Raw genomic sequence first — 19460 nt, forward strand, 5'->3', positions numbered from 1 at the left:
TTAAAGAAATTTTTTCAAAAAAAATCATACAAGATATGTTATTCTATAAAAAAAAATCTTCATAATAAAAAAAAATCGCAAACACTGCGAAAAGTACACCTGAAACAAAAATTGTGGCTCTCTCTCTCGCTCTTCTTCTTGTGTCTCTCTCTTCTGCAAGAAAATTATCTTATGAAGAAACAGTAAATATCTGTCCTATTTTCATAAATCTGACACCAACCCACACATGAACTGGATTAGAAAATTAATAAGATTACATGCAGCACCAAAGGATTGTGGGATAACAACATTTTTAATATGACATTGATATAGATGCACATCAGCAAAGTAGCAAACACCCAATCACCTTCATCAAAGCGTAACTTCCCTAAGGAGCTAACAATAATTATCATTTAAAAATTTGAAAATTATAGCTCTAACATACAATGACACAAAGCACTTTTCAAATACCATGAAACTTATTCTATCATCCTTTTCAAATTAAGCAAAAGTGCTTGGACATAATCATGAATATCGTGCACATCGAAATCTGCCTATTTCATTATAGATACATAATATTTACAAATTTAAATTCTGTACAAAGACCATCTGGTCACCTACAATACTCACTTTTCAAATAAAATTGTAGTGCCTTACTGAATGCCGATTATCAATCATAATTTACAAGAAATATGAAGTGTAGTTTTTTTTTCCAGCATTATATTATAAACTTCACCTCGCATTATCAATTTCAGGGAAAAAAAATGTACGTCCATTTTTTTTTACATGTAAACAGCCTAAATTGTACTGAGCAGGAAAAGACAAAACATGACTAAAATTAAATAAACACATTAATGATGAACAAGCAGATATACACGTGGATTGATAGTGTGTGTGCACAAAAGTACACAAATAAAATGATATATGGCAACATCTATGAAATAGAGATCTTATTTACAGTTCAAATCATAGAATACCAAATTAATCTAACTCAAATTATTTTTATAGGATGACAAAAGAGAAATAAACTATCAACTAATATTCAATTATTCTCTATAAACAGCTGATGATTTGAATGAAGAAATGTCTTGCAGCAAACTAAAAGAAAATGACTTTGAACATAAAATGCTTTCTCAATCTGGGAGTAACCTTGTAGATTTTAAAACAACAATTTTCTTCTTTTTTTTTCTTATTATTCATAAGTACTTTCACATTCCTATCATGAAATTTTCTCACAAGTTGTTATAACCATACTTTGCAAAAATCACTTGAAGTATGCAGCTAAATACAGCAAGCATATCAAACTGAAAGTTTGATGTCAATTCTTGGAAATGGAACTTTCTTCTTCACTGTCATGCTGATATTGATTGACAGAATAAATAAAATAAATAAAAGGCACAAGATTAAGTGGGATAGATCACTACATAATTATATTTCCATTTCAACAACTCCCATTTTAAATCTTGTTTCAGCAACAAAATGTATACAATATATATTTTCAATATCAAATAATAATAGTGATGAAACTTGAAATTCATGGAAATTCAACACACATTTAATAGCTACGACGTACAGATCTTGCTTTTACAAAGCTCAATTTCGGGATTCGCAAGTTCTATTCATACAACTGCTAGAAATAATGCGCTGCGGAAATAATGCGCTGCGAAAATAATGAACGGTCACTTGCAAAATATATATATTGTATAATATTCTAACATGCCTAACAGCAAAGGTACCCGTGCATGTATATGAATTTCCTTTCTGGCCCATAAAAAGGGTGGCGGCCATGGAGCATACTTCACATTGTCACCAATTATATGTCATTCAATTCTTGATTGTGTCAATTTTCCCATTGATGGGGTTCATAGCCGACATGTCTACATGATCACATGGCTCCCCCTTTTCATATTTCTCCCAGAGCTTGGCATAGAGGAGCTCCAAGCTTTGGGCATACATCTTGGTGTTGAAGAGGGGGCTCTCGATGCGCCTTCTCCAAACCTTGGCACGGATGTGTTGACGGCTGAAGGAGATAAAAAGAGAATACAGAGGCAATGTTAGAAACAAGTAATAAAAATGCTTTATTCTAAGATTATTTCAAAATGTATTTCTGAACATTCCGGTTAAAAGAGAAAAGGTAAAATAGATCACATACATACACTGTTGATAGACTACTACAAAAAAATGAAAACAAAGACTTCTTGAGACACCATCACGAACATCATCCTGTAATATGACTTTATCACAGTGGAAATTAATTCTTGCATTTGCAATTCTTATACTCTTTCCAGATGAATCTAAAACAAGATAACACACTAACAAGTTATTATTTTGAGAAGTCTTTATTATCCAGTGCAAATATCAAGTCATTTACACTTTGTTATGTGGTGTATGTACACAGCTGGAATGACATTCACAATGATAACATTTTCATTCACCAACTCTTGCTTACCTTGAAGGTCAATCAAAGCAAATCAAAGGTACATATGCTCCCAATTCAGAGGGACATTTCTGAGTTTCATATTTATTTTATACCAAAGTATGAAGTGCATATCTATGGTCCCCCCAAATGAAATAGCCTTTAATAGCAAAAATATACTACAAATAAACCTACAATTAAACAGAAGATTGCACTCATTGAATTAGCAAGGTTGAACAGAAACAAAATATCAACATCACTGTAACAGTAAAAACGTAGAGCAGCAACTTACAACTTGATGTCTGTTCCAAGTCTGATTGCAATGTCTTCATATTCTTGCTTGGAGTTGGCAATGAGTTCAGGACAGCCTAGGGTCTGAAGCTGGGAGGCAGCAACACGTGATGCAAGAGTCTCACCTGAAAACCAGAAGAAAAGCACCAAACATTACAATCTTGTAACAATTTGTGGAATTCATTCAAGATATTGGGTGGTTTCAAGTTCAGTGATGAATGCTGGTGAACGTATCGAGTCTGAACAAGCACCAGCTTTTCAACACCAAATTCAAAACAAGTTAGGACTGGAATTAGCATCATGGGGTGTTGGTGTTCAATAACATGATTAGTTTCAAAACACAATAACACTCAATATTTTTTTAGACATTCAACAAGGTAGTTCAATTTTTGTCAACAATCAATTTGATTTTCATTGACTATAGCCTATCAGAATACATACACTACATGCAAAAGGAGTTTGTTAAACAGTACTTACCTGGTAAAGTGATCATAGGTGTGCCTGCCCACAGTACATCCATGCCAGTTGTATGTCCATTGCAGAGGGGCGTGTCCAGACAAACATCGGCAAGCTGGCCACGTCTCACATGTTCCTCTTTAGATGCTACTGCCGAGAAGACCAAGCTTCCTTTGGGCATGCCTAGTTGTGTGGCAGTGGCCAGTAGGTGGGGTTCACCAGCAGCTGGGAAGCGGAGCAGCCACAGCACGCTGTTTGGTACTTTCTGGATGATCTGTAGTAAGAGAGGAAGGTCAGAGAATTGTCAATTGGTTTACAACATACCAAAGTCTGTGATGAAATGAAAATGTTTCCAATGGAAGTCCTATTTAATATAACACGAGAAGAAAGGAGTGAACGAACAAGGCTCTGAAAAACTTAAGCACAAATATCTATGCGTGTGTGTGTTTATTGAAAAGTCAATAAAGAAACAACCATTGTTTTGACATATTCAGAGTATCTATATTACACTATATGTTGCAAGTTGCTAACTGATAGTAAATAGTCGGGAATATTATTGTAATATACTAGTGTATCAGAGTATTAACACAACTACAATCCAGACTCTTGTCAGGCCATTAACTATCCTGACTACTCTATACTGGCTGCAATCATTGCCACTAGCCATGCAGTTTATCTTGCATGAGGTTATAAAAGACATCGACAATGAAAGTCACTTACATTAACCCACATCCTGAGTGTAGCTGGGTCAATCTTGTAGAGCTGATTGAAGTTACAGAAGACGATGGCATCATCAGGGAGTCCATACATTGCACGGGTCGTGATCAGAGGGTACGAAGGAACTTCTTCGCCAGTCGCAGACTTGGGAATCAACTACATGGAGAAATAGAAATGGGGAGAAAGATATTTGGTCGTGATGTCCAATGTAGAAAACTGACTTTCTTAGGGCAATCTTTGGGGATGTTGCAAGAAGAAACTTGCAATGGATTGCAAATAAATTTGACGTCCAATATCAATCCGAGGTCTTGTAATTGATTACGTGTCTACTTCTTCATAGTTTATTAGTCTGTGTTTAAACTGACCTCATCACATATTTGCAATTGATTCACTTTCAATCACTATCAAATCAATTTTGAGGGACACTCCTGTTGTGTCTTCAAAGCAGGCAATTTCTAATATTTTCTTTTTAAATTCTATTTGTATACTTTTTCTTTTGGGGGCGGGGTAGTTTACACAACCTACTGCCTAAATCTGCTACATTAAATCAGCTTTATCATTATTGTGAATAGGGATAATCTGGGGGGAGGCTCTTTATTTTCCAGGGCTCAGTCTTTTTGAGCATGGGGGTGGGGTGGAATCGTCCCAAGCGCCATTTATTCTGCTTCAAACCAAAACCCCCCAAAAAAAAAAAAAAAATCTTAAGAATCATTAAGTACCACAGCACAAAGAAGTTTTTCATATTTTCTTCAATAGTGTTCACCATGAAATGCAACTGCTAAAAGTCAGAGATGCCAACAATGTTAACAGCATTGCAGTATTCCCAAAACACTTTTGCAGAATATATCTCTTGTGCACTAATGCAATCAGGGCAGAACCATATTTTTCAATGCAACTTGCAGTAGTTTGGGCATAAAAAATTCCCATATTGTGTAAAGAATTAAGAGTTGGCATCTCCGATAGAGTGCATTTTTTTCTAACCTTGTAATCGCCTACCTGTGTGAGAGCAAGTCCATTACACACAGTGACACCATTGATGGTAGCTTGAACCTGGCCAGATTGGACGAGGTTGTTGAGAGCTTGAGAGGAGTTGCTTTCAATCACAGGAAAATGAAGCTTCTCACCATTGGGGACTTCCCCATTGACAGCAACCTGGAGAAGAAAACAAACATTTGTAATAGTTGTATTCAAGAACTGAAAGCTCATGTTTTGTCCTTTGAAGGTTTTTTATCTTGTACTGTGAAGTTGATGAGACTCACTGGATATAACGAAAAGTTGGTGTGACACCAATCTCTTGAAATAAATAGCACATGTACATATTGAATACTTGATACCTAGACACTGTTTCATGGAGCTTTTAAGCTCTAACAAGATATTATTCCCTAACTACAGCAGACAGATACCATGCTTCTCAACCAATCCAAACCAAGGACTTCAATGAGGTGACAACTTGCATGAAACACCCCAGGGCCCCACAACACAAAGATTAGCAATCATAGAAAAAAACAAGTGGAATGCCCCTGGCTGTCTCACCTGCATCATGCGATTCAATATAGCAGCAGTGCTGACTTTGAAAACTACTATAAAATAATTATTCACAAAAAACACCATTCATATAATGATATAATACTACGTTCATTGACATTTGACCTTGATCATGTGACCTAAAACTTGTCAGTGATACTTGATTACCCCTATATCCACATTTTCTACACTATATCTATAAACTTTGAAAGTTATGACAGCAATCTAATAATTACCTCTAAAATGGCCAAAGTTCAACGACCTTAAACCTTGGTCATGTGACCTGAAAATTGCACAAGATGTTCAGTGATACTTGGTTACTCTTATGTCCACGTTTTATGAACTAGAACAATACACTTACAGATATGATGGTAATTCAACAAATACCTCCAATATGGCCAAAGTTCATTGACCTTAAATGACCTTTGACCTTGGTCACGTGACCTGAAACTCGGACGGGATGTTCAAAGATACTTGATTACTCTTATGGCCAAGTTTCATGAATCAGATTCATAAACTTTCAAATGGTAATTCAACAGATACCCCATTATGGCCAAAGTTCATTGACCTTTGACGTAGGTCATGTGACCTGAAATTTGCACAGGATGTTCAGTGATACTTGATTACTCTTATGTCGAAGTTTTATGAACTAGACCAATAGACTTTCAAAGTTATGATGGTAATTCAACAAATACCCCCAATTTGGCCACAGTTCATTGACCCTAAATGACCTTTGTCATGTGACCTGAAACTCAGGCAGGATGTTCAGTAATACTTGATTAACCTTATGGCCAAGTTTCATGAACTAGGTCCATATACTTTCCAGGTTATGCTGTCATTTCAAAATCTTAACCTTAGGTTAAGATTTGGTGTTGACGCCGCCATCGGAAAAGCGGCGCCTACAGTCTCACTCTGCTATGCAGGCGAGACAAAAATTACGATTATTGCATTGACTACAATATTCAATTGATCATGAAACTTAAAACGTACGTTTAATCACTAATCTTTGCATTCCAGGACCATGTTTCACAGCTAATATAGCAGATAACATGCAAGACTTTACCTTGTCTGAGACACCTAGTTTCTCCAGTGTGGCCTTGAGGTTGATGGAGTTGATAACTGCCACATTGTCCCTGCTGCTACCGCTCTTGACCTCGATCAATGCCTTGTCCAGGAGATGAGGGAACATGTTCCAGTGATCACCAATGAAGAAGGTATGTCTCATGAAGGCCAGCTTTTCAGAGTACTGACTGACTAGTTCCATAGGGGATGTGACGGAATCGGTTATCAGGTAGTCCATGAAAGATGCCCCACTGGTTCCTGGGTAGCCAAGCCACATCACCTATAATAAAAGAATTCATACAGTGTGTTATCACTACACATACATAGACTAAATGAAAGACTGGGATTATGATTCTTGGCCTTACAAGTAATAGAGGGGGGGTTGGGGGGATTCATGATTCATCAATAAAATTCCTAGAAGCAACTGAATTATCAGATCACATTAAACATATTCTAAATCAGTGAAGATTGATTTTAGTTGTGAGTGAATCATTCCCATTATATACTCAGTACTTAGTAAATTAAACATGAATTAACTTAAATAAATACAGGTAATATCAAAATACATCACCAACATCCTGTAAGAAAGTACAGACATGGGATAAAGATTCATCTTAATATAGGACTTTGATTCTCTGATGCTCATTTTACTGATATTTTTCAATTCTTTGACGTTGAAATCTCTATAAATTGCATTTCTGACGCAAAGGTAAGTTTGATCACAGTCTATCAAACCCCTTCACTTAACCCTAAATCTCCCGGGGTATTTTGATTCTTGTCATTCCCGGGGGGGGGGGGGGGGGGGCATTATGGCCCCCCTTAAGATCTCAGCTGCGGATTGCGAGATCACAACGAAAATTTGCATGATGGTAGAGAATGACGTAATCTACGCAGTTGCATTGGTAAATTTCACTGAATTCATATATTTTTATTTTATATGAATTAATTATGCTAATTTATTCCTGAAATCATACTTTTTGCTCTGATTCACTAAATAAAGCTCCTAGAATGCTATTTTTTGGTGAAAATATTCTTTATAGCATTACTAACAATTGTGAATGAAAAAAATTCTGGTACCAAGACCGATTTCTTATGTATTTTATTGTTTTTTTTATTTCTTATGTATTTCTTTTTTTTTAACTTTTTTTTTTTCATTGTCGAGGGGGGGCCATAATGCCCCCCCCCCCCCCCCCCCGGGAGAATTAGGGTTAACCCTCAAAAGTCAAAATATCTTCTTAAAAAGGCAAGCACAGTCTGGTCTTCTTATCCTGTCAGCAAAACACTACTATTACATGAGGAATCACTGATAAAAATGATGTCAAGACTGATGATGAAACATTAACAAAGCAATCTACATTAACATTAGAGTTTCTAAGGAGTCATATATTTTACACCTTGCAAGTGGATTTGGCAAACTATAGGCTATCTATTATTATTATTATGTATCATACCTGAATAGGTGCTGGCCGGAGAGCAAAGATTTCATTACGAGCTCCTTTCGTGTATCCATTCATGTTGACCAAGACATGGATTCCATCAGCACTAATACGATCAGCAGCCTTGCCATTGCATTGGATCTGTACCAGATTCAGAAAATACAATTTTAACAATCAATACTACCAAAAAAATGTGTAAGCACAAAGTCCTAAAAATAAAAATATTGCACGATTCTTCATTTGTAAAAGTGATATAAAAGTAACTTGTCATACTCGGTAGATATTTTACCTCTATATTCATTTCAAATCCCCACTCAATGTGATATACACCTCTGCAAAGGAATTCAGTTGACTGAAAACAAGCAGCATGTCTTACCTCACAATTGGCACATTTGCAATAACTACTTTGTTATACATATTGGCAGTTCCCAAGAACTGAGCACTGATTTAGATGTAGACTGCTGTATTAATAACTCAATACTCTTTGGTGGTAGACTCAGATCAAATACAACGCTATTTACTTGATATTTAGATCTATGTTTGGATATTAAATTCCTGATTAGTTTAAAATTAAGTTACCTGTGATAGGTCAACAAAGTGTTCAGATTCCTTCATGGCTTTCGATCTAAAAGAAGTACTGTCATCAGGGCTCAAAGCATAACAGAAAATCTGGAAACCAAAAAATATAACACATATGTCAATAGAATGAAGAAATTGCGACAATCAAAACAAACTGATTTAAGAAATTAGATTGGCAGAACTCCAAATGGGTAGTCTTTAAAATAATGTTGTAAATCTTCTGGTTAAATTTCTTTAAAAGAAATGTCTGAAAAAAAATGCAATGTACATTAAAAAAAACATGCTCTATTCTGCATCAGGAGTTCATACAATCACACAGAAACATATAGAAAAAGTAGAAAAGTAGGAGCTTTACCTCGATGTTCTCTTTATTGTGTTTTCCTGGGATGCTCTGCATGAGATGAGAAGTGGGATGGTTTCCAAAATCTGAGCTGACATAGCCGACCTTGAGCCTACCACCGCTGGCAGTCAGGTCCCTCGGATGGTTGAAATCAGGTTTATGGAGGACTGTGATCTGCACAAATAAAACATCCACATTTAGTAAACACACTTTTTTTCAAAAACAAATTATCTGTGAGCAACAATGTCATTGCTTGCTTTGCCATTTCGATAATAATATTCTGATGATAAATTCTTTGGTACATTAATAAGCACTTCAAAGATTATATTCAAAGGAAAGCTGGAAACAAATAATTATCTGTAGCAACTTCATACTCTAGTCTAGTCACCATGAGAACCATTTTATTATTGTTGCACCAAGTACTTTCTATGCAATTTTGTCCATATCAGAAATGAGTAAATTCAAGCAATTCTAGAGTGATACTGTAAGATATCAATTGCACAAAGAAACCAACACCAAAATCACACACAAGTCCAGTGACCTTCAGAAATACTAAAAATCAAGTTGCATTTGATTTCTTTCAACCCATATCAAGAGATTAATGAAATTAACTTTCAAAACATGACATTCACACCCTTTCCTTCCATACATACTAATGTGGTCTGAAACAGAGCATGACTAAACAATCATTTGCATTCTGGACTAAGTATATGCATACCTTCTCAAGGCACAGGTTACCATGCCTTGCAGCAATGGCTTTTCTGAATCCATGAGATAATGGGTACAGCATGCTGTGATGGGGATGGACCGATGGAAGCCTGTTCTTCTCTAACTGATCAGCAACAATGGATACTAGTCTCTTCATCCTTGATTCATAGTCTGTCCAGTCACACACAATCTGTTTGCGAAATAACAAAGAAAACGTAACATTTTAATAAACAGGACATGCTTTAAGGTGTTAAAACCTCATCCTGATTGTTAACAAGAGTCTTTGATATGTATACACTTTGGATATCAAATTGCAACAGAAGAATTCAAAGAATCTGTTTCAATGTAAGATGGCAGAGAATCAAAATGAGGACAACCTTTTGGTGCCTACCTATAATCCAAGGAATCAAGTTCATTCCCCACTAATTTTCTTAGCGACTAGACCTTAGATTTCTTTTCTTGGTTGAAATAAAAGGTCTCTTGGTCCATATATATTGCAATATTCTTATATCGAAATGCTAAATAGAATTAAGTCTCATTCACCCACCCCTGTGACAGGTATTTATGTTGGGTCCTCAATTTCCGACAGGCTAGGCAGAGGAATGTTAACCCAGCTATGATAATCACTCTTCACTCCAGTGAAGGGCATATCAATTGATGTGAATTCAAATGGATCAGATAAGATTCTAAACATGACAACTTCAGACAGGGTATGCTTTCATTAAACTAGAACATACTGTAAAATCTGATCAATCATGATTTCTAAATTTAATTGAATAACTTTCATTCTAAAATTTTGAATGGCTCTACAGCTTGATACATGTAGGATGAACAAAAAACATATCATCCATATGCTTTTGCCTTGCAGATATTATTCCATAATCAATAAGAATTAGCTTCCAAACAACAGTAAAGAGCTGTACAAAATATCTTACTTGTAAGCAATGAGCAAGATTGCAGTAGGCATCAGGGAAGTTTGGCTTCAGTTTCAATGCTGTTCTGTAAGATTCTATGGCTTCGGGTATATTTCCGGAGTCCTGAAAAAAAAGGATATTACATATTAGCAAATCCTCTGAATTAACTATTGCAAAATAATCACATTTGATTAATTTTTCCATTTTACTCATATTTGTCAGTGTCAAATGTTTATTTCATGGTGGTGTTTTTTATGGGGGGGACCTTGGCCTCATTGTGTTTAACATAAATGTAAATACAACTCCAATATAATTCCTTCCATATTTTTCATGTCTCTACTTACACAGCATAATTGTTAAATACAATAAAGTGCATAAAAGCAGACCCCTCATACCAATATATATTCCATGAAAATTAGGCATAGTCCAGTTTCTCACAATTTCAAACTTTGTCGAGCATCTGGTCAAGGGAAAATTATGGGAGCATTCATCTCATGAACATGTAAATAGAAGTTTAGGAGAATAGAGTAGATACTTACCTTATGAACAGACGCTAGATTACTATGAGCATCAGCAAAGGCAGGATTTATTTGAATGGCTCTTGTGTAACACTGTAGGGCACCTTGGATATCCTGCATCTCCTTCAATGTGTTGCCCATGTTTGAGTAGGCATCGGCAAATGTCGGTGAGATCCTGTAAAACACAAGAGATGTGTTCAATCAATTGATGATACTTTTGGGAGACATATAAAAGATAAAACAAAGAGAATGTGCTATTACTGTAATAGACTACACAGATACTAGCTTAGAACCAAAACCCAGATGTCACCACGGTACCCCTGATGCCTGACCCAATCTTTTCATTGCAAACATCGACAACACACACACTGCATTACAATTAATATCATTTATGACTGATGTAGCTGCTATTTAATCAACACTGTATGAAACCATGTCCTCTTGAAAAAAAAAACAGGCCACTATTGTTAAGTAGAAATTGAACAATGTGAACTTATATCTCCTTCATGAACAATCCTTTCTACAAGAGTCCAAGATTGTAACAGGCAATGGATCACCACAAGACTGAGCAAACAAACATGACCTGGAGTAGTCAATAGCAGTTTCTTTGAAGCAATCTGTAGATATCTTTTGACAAATTATGGAGTAAAACTGGCCTCGAGGAGAAAGAGTTACAGGTGACAACCACGAGTCTGTTCTATAAAGCAAATGAGGAATACCATAAGTACAGCAATTAGCCCTACCTGATGGCTTCCTTGTAATGTAATAGAGCCTCCTGTAATTTCCCTTGCTGCTGCAATACACTGGCAAGATTGGAATGGGCAGCAGCAAACTCTGGGAAGATCTCCAGGGCCTTGCAGTAGAGTTGGATGGAGCCCTCCACATTGCCCTGCTCTCTCTTGATGTTTGCTAAGTTGTTCAGTGAGTCTGCATGGGTTGGACATAGCCTCAGGGCAGTGTTGTAACAATCCTCTGCCTCAGCAACCTGGTGTGCAAGCATATGAGATGCATCAGTGATATTTTTCAAAACGTTACAATATTTAAATCAATGAAGTATTTGTTAATGATTACACAACGAAAAATCCTGGAGTAGAAGAGTAGAGGAATAGCAATAGGAGCAAACAAAAGTTGATCAAGTTCGTTCAAGATCCAATTACATTATCAAGCAAGCTAAGAACATCTTCACATGAAGAGAAGGTAGCCCTGCATACATTAATATTTCAACAAAATAATGTTCTCCTTGATTAGCTGGTCGTAACCAGCGCTTAGAGACATGTTTTGTGATAAAGCGCTATACAAATGTTAATTATTATTATTATTATATGCATCAATAATTGAGATGTCGAAGCAAAGCCTTGGGTATCCCCAATAATTTTATCTATCGTAAATTGATGAGATTTCAAACATCACTCTACTAAATTTCTGACAAGCTTGATGACTTACCTTTCCTTGTTCCTTGAGTGCATTTGCAAGATTGCAGTAAGCATCTGGGAAGTGTGGTTGTAGTTCAATAGCCCTCTTATATGTATCGATGGCTAGATCGATCAACCTGCAAAGATGAAAGAGATGACAACAATCTATTTATATATCCAAGTCATATTTTTAAGTCACAAATTTTCATCTTTCAATCCTATCAAAATAATCATACAATGTATCGATTGAATGAAATGAAAAAGTGATAAAATGAAATACAATCACTGTCCGATTCATATTTCTTCTTGGTTGATAGGAGGAAGTGGTTTTGGTCATATAGACTTAGTTTGATTGTAGGGCTGATTTTTATACTTTGATCATCATGTGTAATCGCTTGTATAATATACCTGATAATGAAGCTATGTATTATTATCAAAAAGTCAAGTTTATGCTCACATTATTTTGTATTATTATGTATATTGCTTATGTTATGGATTATTTTGTATAATTGCATATAATTGTCACATTTGATATTGAATTATTTTGAATGGAGAAATAAAAGCAAACAAACAAGCTTGCGATTAATTGCATAATTATATTTTGAGTATGTGAAAAATAAAATGACCAGAGTAAAAGAGGCTGGGAAACTTACCCTTGCTCATAATAAACACAGGCCAGGTTTCCATGAACGACCGCATGATTTGGGCTTAGCTGTAGAGCTCGAAGATACGCACCAACAGCTCTGTAAAGAGAGCAAAGTAAAAAACATTCAGCTTAGACAACAAAAATTTACATCTTATACTACTTCGTTATTTAAAGGGTCATATAACACTCAAGTTATTATCAGAATAATTGAATCTTATACCTGCATCACACGATTAGATTTTTCTCACACTAGGATAGAGCAGTAGCTGAAGGAACAATCATCTAATTATTTACAAATCAAATGCAAATTGGGCCATAGTGCAGCCTTTTGCATCTTCGAGCCATGGGTTCCAATTGAGGTAATTACTCCTAATAATCACCAGAGCAATTATATGCACACACCACCTATATGTTTTATCTTTTTGTTTGTATTACTTTCACCCTTAAGTGCTTTTTAGACAAGTCTTATCAATAAGCATGAGTGAGCACTAGGTTATCAATCTCTCACAACTCTTTCCCAAACATTTCTAGGTCAAGACACCAGTGAGTGAAGATATTATAGAGAGCCTCACCTGTCAAATATACGAGCCTCTTTGAGAACATTGCCAAGATTGATGTATGCATCAAGGAAGTTGGGGTCCAATGTTACAGCCTGGGGTTCATAGTAAGAATAGATATATACTGTACAATTAGAATTTACAATGAATTAACAAATAGAAAGTAAAATGTTTCATTTCATATTAGCCTGCAAGAGTTATGGAACAATAAGGGAGAGATACCATACTGTGTAATTATTAATAAGAATTGAAATGTTTTATCAATGCAGAAAGCATGTGAGGTTAGTTGTTGTTTTTTTTACATGAAATAACAGCAAATTTCACAAATCCCCATTCCCCCCCCAAAAAAAAATTAATAAATAAAAATTCTGACAAAGAATCTAACATATTCCTTCTTACAAGTGAAAACAATTTTTACATTACAAATAGTTGGAACCCTAACACGAGAAGTAAATTTTATCAGTGTACAAAGAGGGTGAGGGCAACAAAATATCAAAGAAACAATCTTCTTTTAAAGACAAATTGATGTAGAAAAAATTCTGGAAAGAGAAATTACCAACCTTCTCGAAGTGATGAATAGCCAACCATATCTCTCCCTGACTGTTAAAGACACATCCCAAGTTACTCCATGCCACAGCGAAATTAGGCTGTGTTTCGATAGCTTTCAAGTAGCATGCCTATGGACACACCATGAAGCGAACCAGCAGACAAGGGACATTGCCAGGATAAGCAATACAGATGAAGTACAGGAAGGAGATAGAGAGAGGTGGAGTAGAGAGAGTGGGGATACAAAAAGAATGCCCATATCGTTCAAGGGCAAAGAGAAGAAAGGGAAAGTGGGATGACAAAAAGGAGAGGAAAAAAGGCATTAGTTTCTTGTTATAACGGGTCTTCCTGCGCAAAGCTATGAGAATGTGGTATTGTAGTCATATTTGAAAATCAGAGACAAGGTAGGTTAATGGCCAGAAAGGTGTCAGAATGCTTGAAGTGATTTAGTGACTGCATGCATTACTGCACTTGGGGGTTTTTTTTGTCTCTACCCATCTGGTTTTCAGATATGACTACACGCTGGCATGACGCGCAGCAGATTAAATGCTGATTTGCCTGAATTTCTTGATTCCCTGGCCCCTCAAACAATGACGTTAGGTTGACAGATCCATATACATTTGCCAAAAACTGTTTCAAGAGACCCCTCCAGCATTTCAATCTGGGGGAGGAAAAAAAAAAAGATTGGTTATATCTGAATTTCTGAAAGTGGAACAAGAACCTGGTTTCATTGTTTGGGCACCATGGAAAAAGCAGGCAAACCACGCTATAGCAGCATTTTCTAAGCATACATGAGAGCAGAACAGCCTACATGCGCCACCCTAATAAGCGTGCTAGCGACAAAATGCCAAGAGGCAGCGCATCGAAAATAATGCAAGGCTTATGATTAGCATGCATGGGTCTCGCAGCACAAGACAAATGCTGGATCAAAGGTAAACTTGATGCATTGTAACGACACTTTGTTCAAAATAAAAATGTGCATTCACAAGATGAATGCACATATTACTGAAAATTACATTAAATAAACCAATGTGATCATGAGAAACCAATCTAGATTTTAAATATCTTTTCTCTCCTCAGTTAGTTCTGAATTTACTTACATGAAGTTTTAGTCGTTAAAGAGCTCAAGGCTACCTTTGATAGCCGCCAATATAACAGCTTATCTGCAGTATGCAGCGCTGAACAACCACATTCTCGCGTCTCGCACTGGCGCTGGCGTGTGCGCATGCGCAAGCGCAAGAACTGCTGCTTGCAAGTGAGCTTGTGTGTGACAGAAATGTTTAGTACAAAAAACTATTTTTTACCTCCAGACGTCTTTAAATACTGGCTTATGATGTTTCAACCTCCAGTTATATATTTTTTTCTTAATGTTTTAATATTTTTATTTTACATATTTTCTCATTTGTTTTTCAGATTAATAACATATTTCCTCCAGCCACATCACATGTCTTACTGCTTGGCTAACTGTGAAGTAACTACCAAGTCATGAACCAGTATTCCAGGCGTTAATGACATCCACAGCTACACTTGGGTTCCTTGAAGTGGCATCCAGGAGGGCAAAAAGAACAACTTGAATCAACCTATGGCACACAGATGACCCTTTCTGCTGAAAATCTAACCTTCAGAAGTGCATGAATGAATATATAAAAAGAATGAGAGAAGAAAAAGAAAAAAATCTTGAATTAGTATCTGCGCAAATATGAAGAAAAATGACATACAAGCATTGATTAAACTAGAAGATAAAAGGAAAGAGCCAATTCTCAACACAATGATGAATGCATTAAAATTAAACTGCATCAATAATGCAAGGATCAATTTTCAGAGCCATTTCATGGCTTGTCTTATGGGGAAATGTTTTGGTAGCATTGTTAACAAATTTAACACGTTGACATTGACACAATAGCTCGCACTAGCAGAAAATTACTGCACTACAGTGCATATGAGCAAACTGAATGTAATAATAGAATACAAGGGCATGATTACACACATAACATCTGTACGTTAAGTTTTCTTCAATTCAGTCCAGCCCACTCCCTAAAATGTTTGTAGAACACTAATTGATTGATGCCTGGTATATTCTTTTATCAAATTCTGTTTGCTCATATTGGCAAGCAAGCTGAATGATGTCCATCTGTTGAAATCTGTTGATTGCATAGCAGCAGCAGCTGTTATCTAATATCTACGCAATTCCATCTCATTAGGGCAGTGAGTCTTATGTTGGTTATGTATACAACCCAACTTTTACAGCTAATTCACCATTAAGATGTTCTTTAAAATGTTTGCACAAATGATTCCTCCCTTCAAGGAAGTTAATCCATATATCATTTTAATGGATGTTTACCATCATTTCAAAATTCTTTCATTTCTCACGTCAATCAATATTGAATAAGAATTAAAATTTCATGTTTCATAAAAATACTCAGGCACTAAGGAAATAAAATTTTGCAAAGATGGACCAGCTTGGTTGAGATGACTGTAGCTCTGCTTCCAATTCAAGCTGATCCACGCTGCGCCTTAGCGCCCACACAGCGCTGCAGCCAGCACGCATGCGGCCAGCAAGCAAGCAGCCGGCAAGCAAGCAGGCAGATGCAAGCCAGCATTGCACTAAGCAGTAACACTAGCAGCAGTTGCAGCGCAGAAGCCAAGATGAAGATTTGCACAAACCACACTGGAAACGGCTCCCCCACGATGACACGATGATGGGCTTCATGGCAGCGCTTTGCAGCAGCGGCAACTTACAGCAGCATGACATGAGCCACTGTCAACCTGTCAACTGGCTACCAATGCTTTGTGGGGATCCAAAAGAGAAGGAACCGAGTCTTCAATCTCCAGCCACTTTCACATCCTGTCTTTAGTCTACGGAAACTTAACATCAAAATAATCATCTGACCTGCCATACCCCATGAGATGACATGCAATTGTGAATGGATGAATGAACATGTTTTTCACAAGCGAATCGGTTAAGAAATAGTCTTACTTGTTACATCTACATATTAATGAATAAAAATGCCCTCTTCAAGATTAAGGAATTAATCTACTCTGTGAGAATATTCTTAAGGTGAAAGCAAAATACTACTGCAAGCATTCTGAGAAATTTTGTTTAAAGAGAAAAAAAATTTAATTGAATTCTTGTTATTTTTTTATTTTACAGCATTCTGTGGTTGCATTATAAGGCAAGGTCAAATCTTGTTTGGCAAACAAACCTTACAACAGGCATTGCATACCTGTGTGGATACCTTACCTTCGCTTCGTCCAATCTACCAAGTGCTTTCAGGAGGTTCCCTAGATCACTACGAACACAGTACAGGTCCTGTGAAACAAGTAGAAATTAGAAAAATAGAATAAAAATTATACCACCCATATTACAAAAATATTTCACAATCTTCAACAGTCCACCAAAACGTTGAATTGCTATAAAACATTATTTTTACAGTATAAATTTGATGAGACTATAAAGTGCTCAGACCATATGGCCATGCAATTTGCTCCACATTTGTGAAAGACTGCTATGCATAAAGTCTTTTATATAGCATATTTTTAAATATGACTGTACTTAGTTAAGAGATTTACTCTTAAAACCAAAAATGCTTTTCAAATTTGCTATTCAAAATGCTATTCAAAATCAATGAAAGGACACACTGTACATCCATCACGCGAAACCTGCCAAATATAGTACAATGCAACCAATGGTGGAAGATCATCTGAACAAGATAAATACTTAACAAGGCATGCAAATAGATGAAGACATTTCTTTACCGGGTTATACTGCAGAGCTGTGACATATGCCTGGACGGCTCCTTCCATATCTGCTGCTGCAACTAGAGCTGCAGCAAGGTTAATGTAACCATCAATGAAGTCCGGTTTTAGTCTCACAGCATGTCTGTAGTTTTCAAGAGCTTCTTGAAGTTGACCCTTCTCTTTAAAGACATTCCCCAGATTTGAGTACGCTTCCGCTAACATCGGATTTTGTTTTATTGCTAGAGTACTGAAGTGTGCTGACCTATACAAAAAGACAAAGGGGAAAAAGTAAGAGGATTAATCACTGACCTCCTTCTCATGTTTCAACTTGAAAAACAGCCAAGACTTTGCTCATCTTAACATACTGTGCAGGCATATAATTAATCAGCTTGATCACCTTCCTCTATTCTAAAAAACCATTTACAATATACTTGCCTGTCTAATCTCCTACACTGGAAGTGTATTGAGCTTAGTAGAAGTAAAACTCCAGTGTTTTCTGGCTCTTGTCTCCATAACTGCATACAATGTTTCTCTGCATTTTCATAATCTCCAGCTTGGTATTCTCTGTGAGCAAGCTCAGCAAGACCTGTATCGATTGCAAGTAAAAAAAATGTAGGATCATAAGAGAAATTTTCCTAGCATTTCATTGTCAATATTTTCTTCAACTCTGAAATTGTGAACTTGCTACACAATGTCCTTTGTTGTAGTTGTGCAAGGGTTTTGTTGATCAACTGGATTGGCAAAATGGCCACCTATGGGATGATTGCACAGAATACTGATTTTTGTATGATATCTTCAGTATTTTAATCTTTTAAGAAAAACCTCACATTCGTGAATTTCTTTCTTTCTCTCCCTATGTTACTGAGCGAGTCTTTTGTCTTAAAAATGTATTTGAGAGTTCTGTGTGAGCATGGAGGTAATGCTACGTTATTAGTGGCTGGTTGGTTGTTTGTAGGGGAATTGAGGGGGGGGGGTGTATGTCTGTCTGGTGTAGATGCATGTGAGGATTTTGTAGTGTGTGAGAGTGATTTATATGGATGCATGGGTGTTGGTGCAGGTGTTCATAAGATGGACTCTCTTGCCGTGTCGGCGGGGCGGCCAGCTGTGTGGCCGGTCACCGCGTCCTTAGTCATGGCTTGTGTCCGATCGGGAATCCCTGACCCACTTCTGTCCCAACCCTCTTCTGCCTCTGACCATACGTGCTCCCGGGGTGGGCATCTCCTTCCTTCTCCTTTTCTGCCGGGGCTAGACTCGATAAGCTATGCTTTTTCTAGCCCCGGTCACATCATTTACAATTGTATTTCAGTTTTGTTTATGTTTATCTCTTATATGTACATGGAACAGTTTCTTCTTTCTTTTGTAATTTTGTGATTTTCTGTTATATTATGTATGGTTTTTTATGTGAAATAAATTAAATGAAATTAAAGTTGTCACACAACAATTTGTACATGTATATAGGACGTAGACAAACTGGGACCAATTAAAGTACTAAAGATCTATGTAAATATTCAAGGCACACATAGAGTCTGCTGCCCTTTATAATGCCAAATAAACATCTTCAAATTTTTTTTACCCGTCTTCTCAAAATATATTTCGTCTTTTAATGAATATTACTTTAAAA

At 36.5% G+C, this 19460-nt stretch overlaps 1 protein-coding gene across 2 annotated transcripts; it reads right to left on the reverse strand.

Annotated features, from left to right (window-relative positions):
- Positions 1 to 273: 273 nt before the first annotated feature.
- LOC129261087 (UDP-N-acetylglucosamine--peptide N-acetylglucosaminyltransferase 110 kDa subunit-like) lies at positions 274 to 18425 on the reverse strand. Of its 2 annotated transcripts, none has more exons than XM_054899127.2 (20): positions 18275 to 18425; positions 17858 to 18101; positions 17343 to 17411; positions 14116 to 14232; positions 13571 to 13650; positions 13006 to 13095; positions 12384 to 12489; positions 11684 to 11925; positions 10962 to 11115; positions 10444 to 10545; positions 9519 to 9698; positions 8816 to 8974; positions 8461 to 8550; positions 7897 to 8022; positions 6447 to 6725; positions 4856 to 5011; positions 3863 to 4015; positions 3164 to 3416; positions 2688 to 2811; positions 274 to 1999 (listed from the first exon to the last, which is right to left on the reverse strand). In XM_054899127.2, exons 1-20 carry the CDS (start codon positions 18358 to 18360, stop codon positions 1804 to 1806), a joined length of 3006 nt encoding a protein of 1001 aa, XP_054755102.2. In that variant the 5' UTR covers positions 18361 to 18425; the 3' UTR covers positions 274 to 1803. The 2 variants fall into 2 exon arrangements, with proteins under 2 accessions (XP_054755102.2, XP_054755101.2); XM_054899126.2 differs by having other exon boundaries at positions 4841 to 5011.
- Between the last annotated feature and the right edge of the window lie 1035 nt (positions 18426 to 19460).

This window comes from Lytechinus pictus, chromosome 5 (genome assembly GCF_037042905.1).
Source record: "Lytechinus pictus isolate F3 Inbred chromosome 5, Lp3.0, whole genome shotgun sequence".
Classification (NCBI taxonomy): Eukaryota; Metazoa; Echinodermata; class Echinoidea; order Temnopleuroida; family Toxopneustidae; genus Lytechinus; species Lytechinus pictus.

What these genes read in the sequence shown, in the direction of transcription:
- LOC129261087 (XM_054899126.2), bottom strand. Translation starts at nt 18,360, where the DNA reads ATGCAGTTATGGAGACAAGAGCCAGAAAACACTGGAGTTTTACTTCTA. An exon ending in CAGCTCTGCAGTATAACCCG is followed by an intron (nt 17,412 to 17,857) that starts GTAAAGAAATGT and finishes CTTGTTTCACAG; the next exon opens with GACCTGTACTGTGTTCGTAG. An exon ending in CATTACAAGGAAGCCATCAG is followed by an intron (nt 11,116 to 11,683) that starts GTAGGGCTAATT and finishes TGTGTTTTACAG; the next exon opens with GATCTCACCGACATTTGCCG.